This window comes from Periplaneta americana, chromosome 9, assembly GCF_040183065.1.
Source record: "Periplaneta americana isolate PAMFEO1 chromosome 9, P.americana_PAMFEO1_priV1, whole genome shotgun sequence".
Lineage (NCBI taxonomy): Eukaryota > Metazoa > Arthropoda > Insecta > Blattodea > Blattidae > Periplaneta > Periplaneta americana.
Genome location: NC_091125.1, coordinates 87,401,211 through 87,421,390, shown reverse-complemented (window position 1 = coordinate 87,421,390; position 20,180 = coordinate 87,401,211). Strand labels below are relative to the sequence as shown.

General features: G+C 35.2%; 1 protein-coding gene across 1 annotated transcript; it reads left to right on the top strand.

Moving 5' to 3' along the window:
• Window positions 1-3,801: 3,801 nt before the first annotated feature.
• LOC138706203 (uncharacterized) lies at window positions 3,802-12,925 on the top strand. The gene is made up of 4 exons (XM_069835228.1): window positions 3,802-3,934; window positions 6,868-7,050; window positions 9,093-9,290; window positions 11,119-12,925. Exons 1-4 carry the CDS (start codon window positions 3,848-3,850, stop codon window positions 11,635-11,637), a joined length of 987 nt encoding a protein of 328 aa, XP_069691329.1. The 5' UTR covers window positions 3,802-3,847; the 3' UTR covers window positions 11,638-12,925.
• Window positions 12,926-20,180: the final 7,255 nt, after the last annotated feature.

The window sequence follows — 20,180 nt, the reverse complement described above, 5'->3', positions numbered from 1 at the left end:
TAAAACGACAATTTTCGTTTAGTAATACAGTTAATTGAACATTTATGAATGTACCTACCATATCCATTAATAATTAATGGTTGTTATAAACGTAACATAATTATAGGTTATGTTATTTGATACTGCTGAACACGATAGAGCCTTATAAAATATAAGAATGTTTGTGTATTAAGGCAAGAAATTGAAAGAAATATTATATATAAATGTACCTAACATATCTATTAATATTAATAATAATGAATATTTTATTTGCACAATCTGTCACTCGTATATTTCAAACAGAAAAGAAATAACTGAACTTGGATTATCTAACTTAATCGGAGAAATTTCTTCAGTCAAAGTTTACTTTAGTTTGAGACAAATTAATCTCAGATTAGACATTATACAACACAAAATTCCAAGTTCAGCTGAAACAAGGATCAATTTAAACTCTGATCTAAGATTAAATGGTTTATACAATCGGGCCTAAGTGTACTAGAGAGGATAATATGGTGTCTGTTGGAAGGGTTTCTAGACATGGTTCACAAGACTCAGAAATCTAACAATAGATAACTGAGTCCAAGAACTGGAGAATGTATGGAGTAAACGGTGCGCGAACGTGTATGTGGTGGATAAGAGATTAGACCAGTGATCCCAAAACCGTCGATCGCGATCTACCGGTGTTATTTGCTTTTGTAGGGAAATAGGTCTTTGGGGAGGCCGAGACGTAGATGAGAGGATAATATTAAAGTGGGTTTGAGGGAAGTGGGATATGATGATAGAGACTGGATTAATCTTGCTCAGGATAGGGACCGATGGCGGGCTTATGTGAGGGCGGCAATGAACCTTCGGGTTCCTTAAAAGTCGTAAATAAGTAAGTATGTAAGTGTGTTATTTGCTTTTTGAATGATTTGATTTTACCATTTGGTTGAAGCAATGAGTAGAGTTTCAGCGATTACTGGCATGAGGAGAGCAGGGATTGTGTCTACAGGCATGGTTTCACAACTATAAAATGGCTTATAAAGCTATTGTTACTTCTCACTTCAGCTTGATGAATGTACAGATGTGACTGATACGGCGCAGCTAGCAATATTTAAGAATGATTTTCAGTGACTTTTCAGTGAAAGAGGAACTCTGGAAAATTATTCCTGTGAAGGGAGACGCAACATGACTGTTCAAGAACCTGACCTCTTCGGAAAATGTTCCCTTCAGCAAGCTTGTTGGTTATCACAAATAGATGGAGCACCAGCTTTCACTGCTATTCATAATGGTTTCCTTTCTTTATGCAGAAAGAATTATAGTTTCCCGGACTTAGTGTCCTACCACTATATAATTTCATAATTTACCAGCAAACTTCGTGTAAAAAAAAATTTTAAACTAAGCGAGGTTATGAAGCTTGTAATAAAAATTGTTAACCAAGGGAGGGTAAAATGTTCTCAAAGATGCTTGTTCAAAGTCTTGACAAATGAGCTCAGTTGAGTATGGTGACCTGCTTTTCATACAGAAGTTCGCTGGCTCAGCAGAGGATGTGTACTGCAGGTCTTCAATGACTTTTTACCAGCAATATGGTACTTTTTTCAGAGAAAATGATTTTCAGTATCCTGAACTTGAAGACTCCTGAATAGCTTCGAAAGCTCGTCTTTCTATTAGACATAACAGAGAAACTCAATGAATTTAATCTTAATCTTCAGGAAAAAAGAAAGAAAATCTTGGAGGAGATATCTGATGTGTAAGCATTCTTCAAGAAACGAACTCTGGGAAAATAAGCTCAGCAGAGAAGATTTAAAACACTTTCCTTCCTTAAAAGGATGTACTGAAAATGAAAACTCTCCTAATCCCTTCACTCATACTAGTCATCTTGAGAAGAGAGTTTCAGCATTGGCTCATTGCTTTAAAAAACTGATCTTCTTGCACAGTTTGTTTCAAATTCTTTCATAAACATTGAAGCTGAATTTTCTAATCATGTCACAGAGATGTTCTAAGAAGACATCCTGAAAATTGAACGGATAACATTTCAGAGTGACTGTAGCTGCATCAAGTACAATATCTGTCTGGTCTCTTGTGGAAAAAATAAAAATATCCCCTTTTGGTACGAATTACTTTACGGATAAATGATTTGTACTTCTCAATCTCAGTAAATTTTTTCTCTCATGAATCTCGTCAAAAACAAGCGTCGAGATCGATTAACTGGTTCTCACCTTGACAACTGCTTCAGAATGTCAATCACAAGCTATAATCCGTATTTAGAAAAAAAACAGGAGTGTCACTCTTCTTATTAACAAGGGCACGCCCGTCTCCGCAATGTTTCATTTTCCTTGACAGAATGATCATTTTCTATAATCTAAGGGAATAATATTATTATTGTTATTGTATTATTGTTCGAGTCCCGGTGTCGGATAGAATTTTCTCCGCTCCACCCATCCTTCATCATAAAGGAATATTATTTTCTAAACATAATTAATTATTGTTTGTTTCAGCACAACTGTCTGCAGTAGATCACCAGCCAGACGAAAATGTTCAAAGTAGCTCCTAGGTCAAGATAGATTAGCGACCACTGGATTACACTGTCATCGGTGACGAAAGAAAATCATTAACGTTCTTAACTGGCAAGTCAGCATGCGATTTACTCAATGTATTTTTCAATCCATGTGACTCGGTTCTCTATTGTTAGATTCAGAGACTCGCGAAGCAAGCTTCGAAACCGCAACCGATATTGCATCCAGTCTAATACCCTAGGTGACATCTTTTGCTTCTAATCAGGCCTTCCAACTTGCAGTGTTCCTAATAATAATAATAATAATAATAATAATAATAATAATAATAATAATAATAATAATAATAATAATAATAAAATAATATATCCGAATTTAAATCCAACTGAAATTAGTTTTGTAAAAAAAATTGCAGCAGCAGTAGTAGTATTACTGCTTGTTTTATGCTATGGTTCCTTCTATAGCGGAAATAGAAATGTTTATTATAAGTAATGGTGAAATGGTAACGTAACTGCAGGGGAAAACGGAGTGCTTCGAGAAAAATGTTTACAGTACCATGCTTCTACCACAAATTTACTTGATTATCAGTCTCCAGTTTGAAAAATATACTCCAGCTTTACGCTTAGTTACGCGAACAACCAGAGTTTATTGTCATCACTGGAGTTCAATTTGGTTATGTTACTGAAATTCGATTAACGAGAAATTACAGATATTCCAAGGAACATGGCGGAACAAATTAAATGGACATTAAAGAACAAAAGTAGGGGGATATAAGGAAAATATTTACAAAGTTGTAACCGCTCTCGTCTCCTGACTATGGTTGCGAAAGCTGGGTTGTAAAGCAGAAAGACATTAGTAAAATACAAACTGCCGAGATGAGATTTTAATTAATATCAAAGGGTGTACGAGACTGGATAGAATTCTGAATGAAGACTTACAAAACAACTACAAATAATATGAATACTCCCTGCACAGTGAAATGGAACCTTACACACAAGAGTGGGGACAGAAAATACACAGAATACACCATCAACCAAAGGACGAAGAAAGCAGAGACGACCGATGAAGGGATGTGGTGAACTTTGAACCCGAAATGGGCATTTGCCTATATCAAGATGATGATGATTATTAAATTTAAGTTCGATTTAGAGAAAGCATTTCACAGGATTGTTAGAAGCATAATACAATATTCGCGTTTTGTGAGCGTAGATTTGGACAACAGAACCTGGCATGTGACGGTCAGTGGCGGCACGTAGCCCCTTCTTGAGCGCATGCGTCCTAGATATCCAATAGCTTCTTGCGGTTCTTCTTGTATCTTGACAAGGTCGGGCAGCAAATAAGGAGAATACCCAACTCCTCTCTCTGCGATTTGAATAATGCGGTGCGGGGCTGCCTATATAAGCCGGAGACGCTACCCGCACCCCAAGTTGGACCGCTCCAAGCGAGGCGCAATGCAGCTCCTGGTAAGTGCATCACTATACCCTCCCAAATACGTAGACATAATTTGTGGTTAACTTATCCGTCTTCTTTCACTGGATAAAGTTGAAATAAAGTGTGTAATATAACTACCTACTACACATTAATTAATTACATGTTTATAAGTAACTATAACTATTATTGTAACTATCAAGATGATGATGATTATTAAATTTAAGTTCGATTTAGAGAAAGCATTTCACAGGATTGTTAGAAGCATATAATAAATTTAAGAAAAAAAAAGTAAAGTTTTACTGAAAAGCCAAGAATGTTATTATTATTAATACGACTATGATTATTATTATTATTATTATTATTATTATTATTATTATTATTACTAGCCGTACCCGTGCGCTCCGCTGCACCCGTTAGAAATAAATATAAAGTAATTACATAATTAAAATAGGACATTTGATCCAGGGAACATTCGTGTTTGATAGAAGGATAAATCGTTACTTAATTTAAATTATATTTAAATAATTAAAATGCGATAATTTTGGTCCAGAGAGCAATCATTTGGTGCAATGACAATTCCTTTAACATGTTTCTTAATTTTTATTACATGCAACCATAGTTTAATGAACAGTGACATCATTTAGATTTAATGTGTAGCCTATACTTTATTTTACTTGCTATATGTTTCCATTGAATTATGGTAATAACTTAATTTTAACCCTTGTTTTCTACGTATTCAGTAAATGGCGCTTGGCCTACTATGGTTCTGAACCCTTGAAATAACTTATATTATATTACATTACATTACATTACATTACATTATATTATATTATATTATATTATATTATATTATATTATATTATATTATATTATATTATATTATATTATATTATATTATATTATATTATATAAAAAGTGTGTTGATAACGGATGTACTCCGATAAGTAAGTTTTTAATTTGTTATGGGGGCTCTTGAATCTCAGGAGGAACAAATTATATTTTACAACAGCGCAACATAATCTGCTTGGCTCATTGCCCAATTTTTTTGCATTGCATTTAATGCATATGTATTTTATGTATTTTAACTCGATTCAATTGAGCATAGTTAAAATTTAGATTATAAAATAATGGAATGTTAAGCTAATATATTATTACTGCATACTAAATCAATACACTCTCGTTGTTCGTTAATTCTCTGAGATAAACATTATTTTAAGAAATGCAGGAAACGAATATACAGAATAGCCTATCAAGTTTCCTGTGCATAAGAAGCTATTTTAATCTTACCTGTCCTCAATTCACTCAGAGGTTACTGTAATAACATTTTAGCATTATGTCCATATAGAGAAACTACACTTTCCAATGGTGAAATAATAATTAATTACACAAATCGGTTAATTTAGCTTCCGATATTACTTCATACAAACACAGAAACATTCTCTGTACGCTATGATTCATAGCTTTCGATTGTTGTTGACCAAGGCCCCTTATAGACGAAGTCATTTGTTCTTTATTTCATTACACTGCCTTAGATGGCAGTTATTTTAATTTTAAAACTCATTTAACTCATTAAATATCAGTCCTATCAAAATTTTTCAAAGAATAAAACTTATCGAAAATTATTTTTAAAGAAATTTTTGTTATGTAACATTTTTCACAAAAATCAATAATAAGCGAGATATTTCGATTTAATAATTTCAGGCCCCCTTATAACCCCCCTTTTAAATAATGTATTTTGAATGCCATATAGCCTAAAATCTAAGTCACAACGAACTTAATTTATATTCTAATTTTCATCGAAATCCGTTCAGCCATTATCGCGTGAAAAGGTAACAAACATACATACAGACAGACAGACAGACAGACAGACATACAAACAAAAATTTCAAAAAAGCGATTTTCGGTTTCAGGGTGGTTAATTATATATGTTAGGACCAATTATTTTTGGAAAATCGAAAATTACCAGAAAAATTTCGTCTACAGATTTATTATTAGTATAGATTATTATTATTATTATTATTATTATTATTATTATTATTACTATATTATTATTTTCTCGTCATTATTATGGTTTGTTGAAGATAGCAACGGTAGTATTGACAAGGCGATACTTTTCTATTGTCCACTTAAGATGAGGGTATGGCCATCTACTGAAACAGAACTTTGGAGATGGATGTACGTACGTGTTTGGAGAAAGTTCAGTCTCCTACATTCTCTTTTGCTGTTTTGAAATAATTCCAGATGGGCCTATATGGCAATACAATAATTCAAATTATATAATCGTCGTCGCATATTTGGGATGCTTCCCAGCTTTTATGCCAACTTGTGGCGGAAAATGTCACAGTTACAAATTTTCATTCCGTCAACATTTCTCCATTCCGTTATTATATTCGTCAAAATTTCTTCAATCACCGGTTGGCGATGTGCGGAGGAGGCTAACCCAGAGGCATGTTGTCTGCAAGTAGCCTAGCTAAGCAGCGAGCCTTAGCAAAGTCCACCGCTGTGGGTGAAAATGAGCCTAGTTGAGGATTAGTACAACGGACCAGAGAATGGTCTAGCTGCTGGTTCCTCATGATCTCCCATATAAATCAATCAGTTTTCCTTACGCAAGTAATGATAGAGTTTCGCGTTAAGTTTGCACAGAACGGCATACACAGTAGTGGGCCAATGGGGTAGCTCAGTCGGCTGAGGCGTTTACCTGCAAATCTGGAGTTGAGCTCGGGCGTGGGTTCGACTCCTGCTTGGGCTGATTACCTGGTTGGGTTTTTCCGAGGTTTTTCCCAACAGTAAGGCGAATGCCAGGTAATCTATGGCGAATTCTCAGCCTCATCTCGCCAAATTACACCTTGCTACGCAGTAGCGTATAGATATCGTCTTTTTTTGTCACAGACAGATTATGTATACACAGGCCTACTCAGGGGCTGAATACAATAATTCTGAAAGGTTATGTTACTGTCATATACAGATAGTGTTGGCATGCGCAGTGGCGTGCGGCTCTGCCCAGTTCTTCTACACAACAGTTCCCTTCGCACCAACCATACACTACACCTACACGATATCAGCGCCGGTCTACACTCCAACCTCTACTCAGTTCCATTCCCAGGATGCTTTCGGACAGTTCGCGTTCCACCATGCTGGTGACAACCAGGTGAGTGCAATGATTGCTCTTTTGTATGCGAATTTATTCGTTAATATTTTGTTTTTGAGAGGAAGATAATGTTTCAAAGTATATGTAACATATACGAGATATTAAGATTATATTAATTCTTAAAACGTACAAACTGTGCAGTTATCTGTCATACAGTTTAAGAGTCCCGCGGTTTTAATGTAGGGTCTAAATTTCCGTGGTAAGGAAGGTCAGTCTAAGATACGGACTGTGATGCAGACATTCCAAATGACCTAAAGCGTACTATGTAAAAAAAATGAATTGGCAGACACTTGAAATGCTAGTAAATTGAGTGCAAAGAAGAGGGACGAACTTGCTTAAACCGCAACAGATAACAGTCGTTTAGAAACATGGGGTCTCACAGGTTTTGAAACTTTTAATTTGGCGGTATTTTCGTCTATTTAGAGGAATCCGTCTCTAACGGCCGGTTTTTTCGAAAAATATTTAAGTATTCATTAAAGATAATGAATCTGTAAGTATTATAAATGAGTTTCTCGAACGTTCAATACGCCTAACGATTCCTTAAATCACTCACTAACTTTCAATGTTGGGAGGATACGGAATCAGTAACTCTTCCTACATGCGCAGAACTATCGAAAGAATGCGGTGACCTTCAGTTTTTACCAGTTTTCATTGAAACAACAAAGCGTACTAGATATATTATATTGGGTAAATTTACATTATTAAGAGAAAGAGGATATTGCGATTATTGCAGTATACCATTAGTCTTCAAAATAAGTTTGTCATCAGATGAAGACTAATTTGATACCATATAGGCTACAACAGGGATGCAAAACTGTGCTACATTTGAAGCACTCGTCATAAGCCGGAACAGCAACTCGTTCCTTCCCTTCAATTCTCGCGTATTGTACGGTAGGGAGCAGAAGAGAAGAGAGAACAGTGTGTTTGCCAAACGTCACAGAAACGTCATTGAAGGCTCCGGCCTTGTGGATGGGGGAATGAACTCTTTTCCCATGCTTCCACCCCTGTCTTCCCCAGTTCTGCAACCCTGGGCTACAACATTAATAGACCAAGAGTGTATAGAAATCGGCTTGATTTCTTTACAAAATAGCGAAAAAAAGTTCCAGGTACTTTTTCGCCTGAATAAAGTTAAAGTCACGGATTTGGTAACAAAGATAAGGTAGCTTACCACTAGAGCCCGGAGTTTATATAATATGAAAATAAGAAATATGTAGCGAAAGATGACAAAATATGTGGATAAATATGTAACTTAATAAATATAAAATATGTAATTTAAAATCTGAGCTTTATTAGATGTATGTGGTTCCATCATGTTGGGGTTTATACTCACTTTTATGCAAAGGTGTAACATCTGGAGTAATATTTGCCTGGAGATGGATTGGCAGTGAAGGTCCAGTTTCCTGCCTTAAAAGTCTCCAGACTTGCCAACTCTCTGGATTTCTTTCTTTGGGGATATATGAGAGATTTGATTTACCCCGATCCAGTGGAACCTGAAGATTTTATCCCTCGCATTGTTGAGCCTTTACAAACCATCAAAGCCATCTCAAGAATTTTCGAGCAAATACGAAACTCTCCTTTTCGAAAGTATACCACTACTCTGTCTGTAGTCTCAAGGTAGAAATGTTGAGCCTTTTTTGTAATTTTTATCAAAAAATTACAAATTGTGACGTAAAATAATTACTCCTTTTTTTCCATTTTGCTACAAACTGTCACAATACCATTAAGAGTAAGTAGTGTTGAAGAAGTTGGTTATCTCTTCAGTTGTAGATATTATCCAATGTACGTCTATAGCGGAGTAATTATGAATTTTCAACCCATGGTTTCCGGTCTTAATATGTCTCTTTTGGCCCAATCTATCACCTCACAAATTGTTTAAAAGTAGTTTTTTCCGCACCCTGTAGATGTGTTACTACTTTACCGAGGGGTATGGAATATGGTTTGTGGGCAGAGTAATAACGTTGACAGTAAATATTCCACGCTTTTGAGTATCTTAAAAATGAAGCTGTTAAAGAGAATACATCAAGCCTGAGCTTCCTGAACAGGTGCGCACTGAGACGAAGAGCGTGGACGGAGCGGTGCGTGGGGCGTACAGCTACTTGGACCCCACAGGCAAGCTGGTGAATGTGCAGTACGTGGCTGATTCCAACGGTTACCGTGTGCTGGGCGCCAACAATCTACCCGAGGCACCGGCAGTGCCTGCCGACATCAAGGCGCCGGAACCCGTCCAGGATACTCCTGAGGTAGCATTATATTTTAAAATTAAATTATACAGCACTCGTTCTTGTCTACGTCTTTACATCTTCCCCTATAGATCTAACGAATTTGTGTTCCAGTCCCAGCAGAAAAGTTGAGATTTATTTCACTGTCAAAGGGACTGAGTATCTCTCATTTCTTGTATTTGCCCAGTATTGTATTACTTACTGTTTGGGAAAAGGAAATTGTACCAGAACAATGGAAGGAATCCATAATAGGACGTATTTTTAAGAAGGGAGAAAAGACTAACTGCAGGCCTAGTAACTTGCGAGAAATATCACTTTTATTGACATCATACAAAATGTTGTCCAATATTATTTTGAGATCAACTTCTTAAGTAGATGAAATTTTGGGGACCATAAATTTGGTTTTAGGCGTAATACATCGACTATTGATCCGATTTTTTTTTTTTTTTTTTGTATTCAACAGATATTGGAGAACAAATGGGAGTATAAGGGCACAGTACATAAGTTATTTATTGATATCAAAAACGCATATAATTCTGTTAAGAGAGAAGTTTTATATAATATTCTTACTGAATTTGGTATTCCCAAGAAGCAAGTAATTAAAATGCGTCTCAGTGAAACGTACAGCAGAGTCCGTATAGGCCAGTTTCTGTCTGACGCTTTTCCAATTCACTGCGAGCTAAAGCAAGGAGATGCACTATCACCTTCACTTTTTAACTTTGCTATAGAATATGCCATTTGGACAGTCCAGGAAAACAGGGGTCTGAAATTATTTATGCGGATGACGTGAATATGTTAAGAAAAAATCCACAAACTATTACGGAAAACTATTAGGTTAACCAAACAGTAAAGCAGGAAAAGTTAATTACTAGAATTGCATAAAAATACCTTTTCCAAAGTCTCCTTAGCACTGTACCATGTTACAAAATATCTGTAGATGTAGTAACTAATGTTTGTGTCATTATGAGTTATCTCTAAATAACTTTAAAGCGAATTGCATCATTGTTTTTTTTTTTTTCAGAAAATTTCACATGATTTTGAGTACCTCCATGACCCCCTTTCAATTAAAATTTCAAAGTTGCATCCAAAATGGCGGCTTTTGAGATAGCTGAAGGCTAGAATCGAATGTGTCACTGGTAAAGCATTTGGTCTTACAAATACTGATAACACCTATAGTAATCGAAATTCAAGCATATGAAAGATATTTGTATGGTTCCAGACTTTTGATTCACTCTGTATAATAAAATTATTATGGTCCAAATATTATTTAATACGTCGGCCAATTGTGTTACATGTTACACAATTCTCTGTCTACAATTCAAAAATAAAGATTGTTAAGGGTGAACAATAAGTAAATCGCCTTGATGTATGGTTCTGGAATAGGGACTTCAGACAACGTAACATTGTTCTTGAAGCAAAAATTTGTGTACGTCGTGTGCATTTTTATGGGATAAGTAGATACATTTAGATAACCAACAGAGCAAATGCATCTACTGTAGTAGTTTATGAGAAAAGGTTACGAAAGACAAACAAAGGACATGCCTAAAACTGTTTTTCCTATATCAATTGTGGTGGTAACGTCTACTACAGTGAAGTGTGTAGATTTAATTCTGAACCCGACAGAATATTATTCTATGTACCTCGTAGGTAGTTAAACCAAAAACTATTACAGTATAAATGCAAGACAAGGAACGTGTGTTGAGGCCCTTTTGGCGGAAAATGAATCTCTATTTCCTATCCGGAAACAGCAGTCAAATCCTGTAGATTATATCCAAAAAAAGAAAGAAACAGAAAGTGATTCTGCTATATCGTGATGTCATAATCTCTTAACCAGGCTTTCAATTTTCAGGTTATGGCTGCCAGAGCAGCCTTCCAAAAACAATACGAGGAAGCAGCCAAGGCAGCAGAAGCCTCCCCGGACACAGGAGTGGCTCGTAAGAAAAGAGAAACTGTTCTATACCCCACCCTTTATTCAGTGCTCACCAAGTCCAAAGTCAAGGTGCACGAGTTCGAACCCGTTGAAGGAGCAAAAACGCCGGCTGACACTAAGAAATTCGAGCTTAAAGAAAAAGAGCACGAAGTACTTACCCATCAGATCCCCCTCGCATACTCGACCCTGCTGCCATCTTCTGTTGCTGTAGTGAAGCAGGAAGTGGTTCCAACTGTCAAAGTACAGGAGTTCAAGCCTGTGGAAGGGGCTCCAACACCTGCAGACACGAAGAAAGCCGAATTGAAGGAAAAGGAAGAGAAGGTTATTGCACAAAGTGTCCCTCTAGCGTATTCTGCACTGCTGCCATCTACCGTTGCTGTGCTGAAGCAGGAAGTGGTGCCATCTGTTGTCGAAGTTCCGCAACTTGTTTATTTGTGAGAAATGGAGTACTAAAGTCTTGTTTCAATTGAGACAATCCGTGAAGGTAGAGAGTAGCAGAATAACCTCAATTCTAGAGTGTGGGAGCTGTTTTTGTTATTTTTAAGTGGTTGTCAAAACAGGTTGTATGTGTGAAGTCCAATAACTTACAAAGTCAGATGTCGAAATTCAAAGATGAAGTAGGCCCTAGTTAACATATGCAATCACAGATGTTACCAGTAGTAGATGTTATGGATGGAAAATATGTTTTTGTCTCCTCCGGAAAATTTGTTCTTTGCACTTACAACCTTTGTTGTTTACACTCTTCAATTATTTTTTTCCCACTTGGATTCAAAGAAATACGAGTTCAGGTAATTCATATAAAAAGTACAAATTTCGAGTCTTATATGAACTTTCAACTTAATAGGTCTACTTACGCAGAATTAAGTAAGGCAGATTTAATAAGCTATATTTTATCCAATGTCTCACTTTTCAATTAGAATGTTCATTCAAAGATAATAAGACGATGGTATGGTATTGATGGATCGATGGCGAAAGAAAATGAAGCAATAGAGTGAAAACTGCGCAAAATAGTATTATCCTTCGAAAAAGAATCTCAATTAGTCTGCACATAATGCTGAGCGGGATTTATTTGATAAGAAGAAAGTGTCTTTTGATTACTGCTGACCAAGATAACATATTGCGGTTTATTTCAAGGAATGTTCTAACATCTCTACCTTACACGGCACCTATGTAGAATGAGAACTGAAGTGAGAAATGTCGAATTTAATAGAAAACAAGTACCTCAAGGATATTTGTTAGCAGATCAGTGACATTGTGCGCAAATTTGTATGTCATATACATGTATATATGTGTATATATTTACATATATGCGTATATTTTTCTCTGAGTAAGTCATCACACATAGAACTTCTTATGCTGCATGTTTACATTTATGCAATTATCTTCACTTCTCATTTTAATAATAACGACCAAAATCGGTTTTCGATTCTTCTATAAGTGTTCAATGGTATCACATAGCTGATTATATAATACACATGTGATAAATTCGGAATTTGATGTAAGTTCAAATATCCATTGTCATTTATCAAAAGAAATTGGCAATAAAATAAAGCATTATTAATTTCTTTAGTGTCTCGGAACATTTACGATATTTGTCACAGGTAGTATAGACAGATCTCTTCTAGATTTAATGAACTTATTTAAAAATGTTTTGTGTTTCTGAAGTTCGAAAACAATGTAAACTTGTTAGCTGATACTTTCGAAAATAAATCTTTTGTGATGCTAACATATGTATTTGTTTTTCAGTTTTACAAAATAAAACCGCTAGAACTCTTATAAATAAAAATTTAAAGATTCCATTCCAATAGTACTTCGTACTTCTTTAGAACTTTCAAAGGTATTTTATGTAGTTTTTCCTAGTCGTTTCTTTAATGAATGTACATCAATTATTAAGTTAATTAGCGCGATGAAATTGGTGATACCCAGATGGTATTTGACAAGATCAAGCTGAGAATTCTCCATGGAATTATCTGATATTTGCCTAAAACTTGTATAAAACGTCAGGTAGATAATCAGCCTAAACGGTCATCGAACAATCAAACGCATCATCGAATCAAACGCATCATCGAATCAAACGCACCTACCGCCTGAACTATGTCAGTGATATTTTTTTGTAATCGTCACGAACATAAAAAAAACATGTACAGCTTGATTCAGGGATTTTTGTCCATGCAAAAATTAAGTAGACTAAGAGCGAGTTACTCGTCACTACTGGCGGGCTGGGTCGCACAGGTCAGGCCTCACAGTCATAACACCTAACACTTCCTTCTTATCATGTCGCGGTACACTCCGTCTTGAAACACAATATTCTTCTACACGTCCCGTTACTAACCACCACGTCTGTTGACTAAACAATGTCTGACATGAGTGTCCCTTAGCTTCGAGCATAGAAATTATTTTCAATCTTCCTCTTCCCTCTTCCCCTCCTATGCACCTTTGTGATTAAATTTCTTTCTTATGACGCAACATACAGCTCGCTCACTAGCCAAACAACCATTAACGCTCAATCGAGCTGTACGATAATTTATAACTCTCATAAAAATTCTTACACTTTAGTTTTGTTATTACTTTTATTATATATGTTTCAGTTAAATTCCGTCATCGCTTTACCCAGTTCGCTTGTGGTTTGCTGTGCTAATGTATTAGTTTTGTTCTGGTCTTTTATGAATATATTAGACATCGTGATACAATCTAAGTCTGTTAATCCAATTTCATTTCTTTCCATTAGCATTTAACCTTATTGAAGTCGTCAGGGTCTTCGAAACAATATTCCGAATCTACTTATACATTTTTCTGTAGTCTCACTGATCTGCAGAAATATCTGTCCTGACATCAAAACATATTGGCGCAGAAATAGCCGATAATTCAAGGACAGAGTACAGTACTTATCATGGGACAACAGGCTTCACTTATTCTCTCAAAGCCATATGGTGCAACATTTTTTTAGTTTCACATGTCATAGACACGAAAATGTTATCAGGAGTAAAGATGATACTTAGCTGCGAAATGTTGGATTTTTGTACATTACAACATATGCAAAGATCTACTATTTTGAGTACAGTCCAGAATCTTCAATCATAGTGCTAGAGTTCTTCACTCTTCTTAAAAACTTAAGCAATGTCATGCTAAGATTCTATATTTTCTTAAAAAAATTTCAGTCATGCCCTACCAAGATTCTTTATTTCTTTTAAAATATTATTATGCCATATTAAGGTTCTTCATTGTTTTAAAAATCTTACGTCATGCCATGTAAAATTTATTATATATATGCTCTTTAAAAGTCATACAATGCTAAGGTTCTTTATACCTTTCAAAAATCTTAAACCACACAATACTAATAAAGTTCTTTGTTCTTTTAAAAACTTCAGTCGTGCCATGCTAAGGTCCTTTGTTGCTCTTAAAAATCTTAAAAGTCATATCATGATAATGTTAGAAATGGGTTATATTACGACGCTTTATCAACTGCTTTAGTTATATAGCGTCTGAGTGAGATGAAGGAGATAATACTAGCGAGATGAGCCCAGGGTCCATCGCCGAAAGTTACACAGAATTTGCTATTAATGCGTTGAGGGAACACCCCGGAAAAAAACCTCTAACCAGGTAACTTGTCCTAACCAGAATTCGAACCCGGTGCCGCTAGTTTCACAGTCAGATGTGCCGTTACTCCACAGCGATATATTCATGGTAATGTTCGTTGCTCTTGAAAATATACACCCGTTGATGGGTTTGAATCCACTACTTTCAGATTCAATACCAACGACGGTAAACATTACATGACAGAAGATTAGGCCAATTTATAACTTAATCGAAATCATTTGTTCGATTGTTTCAACTATAAATCATCGCTACTATAGTTAACATTACTATTCCATAATCCGTTCACCATTCTTCTTGTACTTTGTATTGATTGAAAAATAATTATTAGACGGGAAGGGATTTTTAAGTAAATATTTTTCTGCTTGTGAATAAATAACTGCAACTAAAATTAAAATTTGGAACAATAAGTCATAAGTTTATATAATATGGAATTCTATTCCACATAGAAATATATAGTATTACAATTTATTAATGGTAATATATAGTTCAAATAACTTGCGTTTATTGGCCTTTGTTAAGGTCCAAGTTTCTCCTTCATATGTAAGTATAGAAAGCGCCATTGTCTTGTAGAACTTTAATTCAGTTTCTCTTCTTGATTGTTTCTTAAGTTGTTTCGAATTGTTCCACACATCTGTTGGAATCTATTCAGTTTTCTTTCTATATCATATTTAATTTTTAAATATGTTATCATGCATCTCAAATAGTTAAAATTATTAACTTGTTCGATTATGTCGGATCCTATTACTATTTTCGATCTTTTATGCTGAGTCCCAATGAAAGCCATGGTTTTAGTTCTCTGAACAGATATTTTAAAATTATATTCACTTGTTAATATGTGTAGCTTATATAGGCTACTACTTTTTGTAGCTGGTCCTCTGTGTTAGATCTCGTTTACATGAATATGTTGCCGAGTTTAAAGGAATATTTACAATTGACGGGAAAGTTCTATGTTGTCGAAAATGTGGGAAATGTATTAAGCAGATAAGCAATTTCGTCACACAGCATTTATCTGCTGGTAGGCATATCAAGGCCGCTTCACGTACAACCTCTAGACAAGTGCTTTTAGGTAAAGCAGCTCCCTTGTTACAATCCTCCCTCACCTTTAAAATGTTTTGAATATTATGCACATTTGTACAGAACATTTCTTATACCTGATATTTCTTTATGTAGGTACACTAACCAATTTAATTTCCATTGTCCACTGCAACAACGAAGTATTTTCTCCCAACAATTGATGGGTAAAAGTTTTTACTTTACATATAAAATTAGTTTGATTAGGCTACGTAATACTGAATTAAAATATTTTTAATTTTTTATAAATCATTTGCTATTTTAGTACATAAAAATAATATAGCCTATTTAAAGTTTTTTTTTTTTTTTGCCACCGGAACCTAAAACTCAGTTTTCCGATTATCAGTCTACTCAATTTCAAATTTATAAAATTATATGAAGTTCTCCTTCTTTGAGGACTAAGTATAATTTATTTGATTCGCTGTATTGAAAAATCTCCCAAATCTTTACTAATATATCCAGGAAATATTTATACTTATAGCCTATTATTACCCGAACGTCACCTGAACACCACTGCGATGAAAAATGTGACCAGATTAGATGAAGGTATTCCGGTTATATAAAATTTGATTCTATTAACATTAAACAGACAAAGGAATGTGAACTTGCTGTCGCCAAGGTTATGATAGTAAATAACAATCCGACATATAAAATAACCATAATTCCATGTTCTGAAGGGCGGGGGAGATTAACAAAAGAAGGGCGAGGTCGCATCGCATTCCTGCAGTCAGGTGGATGTTAATTACACAAATGCAATAGTGTCATTGGAGCTAAGGTCCTGGGTTGTTACTCTGCGTGAGAACAGAATATTACTGGTGAATTTTAGTAGACGGCTGCGAATTCCATGATGGTTTTAATTCATTGATATCTTAAGAAAAATAGTGAAGTGCTTAAAATGGTACGTAACATTTTCGGATAAATGTTAAGACTGCTGCATCTAAGAAATAAGTAACTCACCAGAGATGATTTGTAATTATTTAACACACTCGATAACATGTTTTATTTATGCAAAATTGTCATTCGTTAAGTTAAAAGCTTTTAATGTAATTATTATAATTAATGACAAAAACAATTTCGTTTATTTTTAAAGCATGCAAAAGTGTGCAGAGGTGCCATATCTATCTTTTCTCACGTCGCCACTAGGTGGGCTCAACATCGAAACAAGAAAAACATTGGTTTAAATAGAGGCATTCACAAAAAAAATATGCAATCGAGCTACGACCATCTCCATCAGCAAGCTTCAGCTGACAAAACATTTGAGCTACTCAAACAAAGTTGCGAATGAAGCTAATGGATCGTCCTAAAGAATGGCACTTTTGAGTCACACAGCAACACCACTCGGAAGCGCTTATACGATGTGATGTGTGAAACGGCACATGGATTACGCTTGTTGGTTTTAATATGGTCAGAAATGTCTGTCGTCAACCATGGTCAACTGAAAATACAGTTTACCTAAAGTATAACATAGCCTACGGTTTCATTGTCATAAAATATAAATATGTTAATGAAAGGGAATTCACTTAGCAATTTATAAAATGATAGATATGTTCCTAGGCAGAATTATCTAGAAGTTTGAAACCCATCGAGAGGCGAACTACTCACGCAATTTCCTTCCTATTTTCCTGAAGTTTGTGACTGAAAACTATTAGGGGTGGGGAATTAAATGTGTGTGTTTTCTGGTGGAGATTTATAAAGCTATTATCAGTGTTTCATAACACCAATACCATTTGTTAGGGGAGAGTTGGGTAGTATCGGACATCGGGTAATATCGGACAGTGCGTTTCTTTCATCTACCACAAGATGGTAGTACCTGAATAACATAGTTACGTTTCTGTATGCGACATCACAGGAACGTAACCACGTCATTCAGGTACTATCATCTGGTGGTAGATGAAAGAAACTCACTATCTGATATTACCCGATGTCCGATACTACCCAACTCTCCCCTAATTCACTTTCATTTCGGGTAAGTGTTGGGTTCTATCAGTTGACGAGCAATGAAAGGATTAATAAAGACACGCATCAAATTTTAAATTTACAATACAAAAGTTATACATTAATTCGCTGATTTAATCCCGGTAAGTACCTTTAAAATAGGAAATATTGTACATACCTCGGGGCCTTTAATTCAGCTGAATACCATTAATACTGTCTAATCACAAAACATCACTCTCCTCTCTACCCTAGATTGTATAGTCAATTTCATCAGTAGGATATTTATGTTTTCTTACTAAGGGAGAAAAATATGAAATGCTCGTATTTAAATTAATTTAGTAATGAAAAATGTTAAGGAAAAACTTACGCGAGAAAGGGACTTCTGTGACAAAATATGGTACTCTTCTTGCTGCCAATGCCGTGTATAGGCAATCATAATATAATATGCATATTTATATTCACATGAGTAGAGATTTTAAGCCAGAGAAGGAAGACTACATGCACACCACTCGCACGTCGCATGTAATTTTTCCTATACCAGCATTGAAGTCTCCACTACAGTGCGAGTTACACTTTACTCCATTTCACATCACCGTCAAATATTTCATAATGACATTTATATTACTATGTTCACACTATCGGCAACATCACTGAACGTCAAACGTCAAAGATTGTCCGCTTTTCTAGAGGAAAAGATGTGTCGTGCAGGTCCTATCATAAAAATGGTTGTAAATTGGCATGTGTTATAATAATTTCTTCCCAATTTGCAAGTAATCCATCATGTGCTAAAATTCCAGTAGTCTAACGATACGCGAAAGTTAGCTGCTTCGCTTGTTTGTTTAATGCTGCGAAGAAAATAAATGAACTACGTGAATTTAATTGAAATTTTATCTAACATAGAGAATTATATATGACAAGAAGGTAAAATGTATAGCTGTTAATTCCTGTAACTAAAGAATATGGAAAGAGATTTAAAAATATCTAAACAAGAAAGGTACGCAACAATGTACTTAACTTTTATACTAAATAACCTACTTATAGACCTATCAATTACTTCAAAGTGCAGAACAACATTTGTAACCTAAACTGAAACACTGGAAGTAGTATTTTAATTCAATTTTTGCTTTAAATGGAACGAGATTTCGCAAATTAATAACAGATCAAATCTGATGCCATGGATGAGTCTTCCAGAGAAATTTACAATAAGTATTTTTCACTTCTCTTAAATTTAGACTAGCCTCATAAAACTGTGACCTTGGAAAAATAATGATTCCTTTCTACTGTGACATATACATACTCTTTCAAATCCTGGTCGGCAGCAAATAGGAATATGAATTTTTGAATTTGGAAAATTATTTAAAAATTGAGTTTAAGACAACCACAGACCTTTCTGATTCAAAATTGCGTACTTTTGCAATGTCAACGTAAAATATGGACACCACAGCAAAAAGTGAAGTGCGTGCTTGTTGACTTTGATATCTGTTACCAGAGTTCGACGCCGATTTCGTCTAGAATTCAACGTGAATCCATCTACATCGAAATCAATTTTGCAACGGGATAGAACTCTTAAAGAGAGAGGATCCTTGATTCCATAAACAGGCACACATCCCAAGAAAAAAATAACCGAAGAAACGGTCGATCGTATACGAACTGCATTCAACCGGAGCCCAAGGAAGTCCATTAGGAAGGTTAGTCATCAGTTACAGATTCTCAAATCAACTGTTCATGACGTTCTTCATAGACGAATGAAACTAAGTATGTACGTGCAAACAAACTCCAGCTTCATCATCGCATTCAGCGGAACGATAGAAAATTAAGACAAAATGTTGCGACAAAAATTCTGCAACGCATTGACGCAAACCATTAATATCTACTGAGGTGTCCACATTTTACGTTCACTTAGAACGACTGATGTTGACTGTTGGGTAATTCGTGACTTAAATCGCAATGATAAATCGTATTTTTGTTTTCTTCAATTTTCTTGCTTTGTTGTATAGATTTCTAGCATTGTTGTTATAGAAATAAAATCTTGGAGAGTTTCTGCATCCTGTGCCAAGAATACAGTAATAAAATATCCTTCTGTTAATAAATGTTGAACAATTATTTCTTCATACCTCTAGCCCGGACACGGTGTACTTATCGAGTAAAACAATGTTGATATTTAGGAGAAAAATTTTTTTCCTGAGAAAAGTATTCATTTGTGACTAATATGGTATTAGAATTTTTTGTTGTACTCTAGCCAAGGAATATGCTGTTAAAATCTGCACATTTATATTACTTTCACTCTGCCTAGCAGTGATTCTGTAAGTTAACGGACCTTGAATACGTAAATCCTGCGAGATATATAACGAAGTCACTGTAGGGCAGGTTTTCTTAGT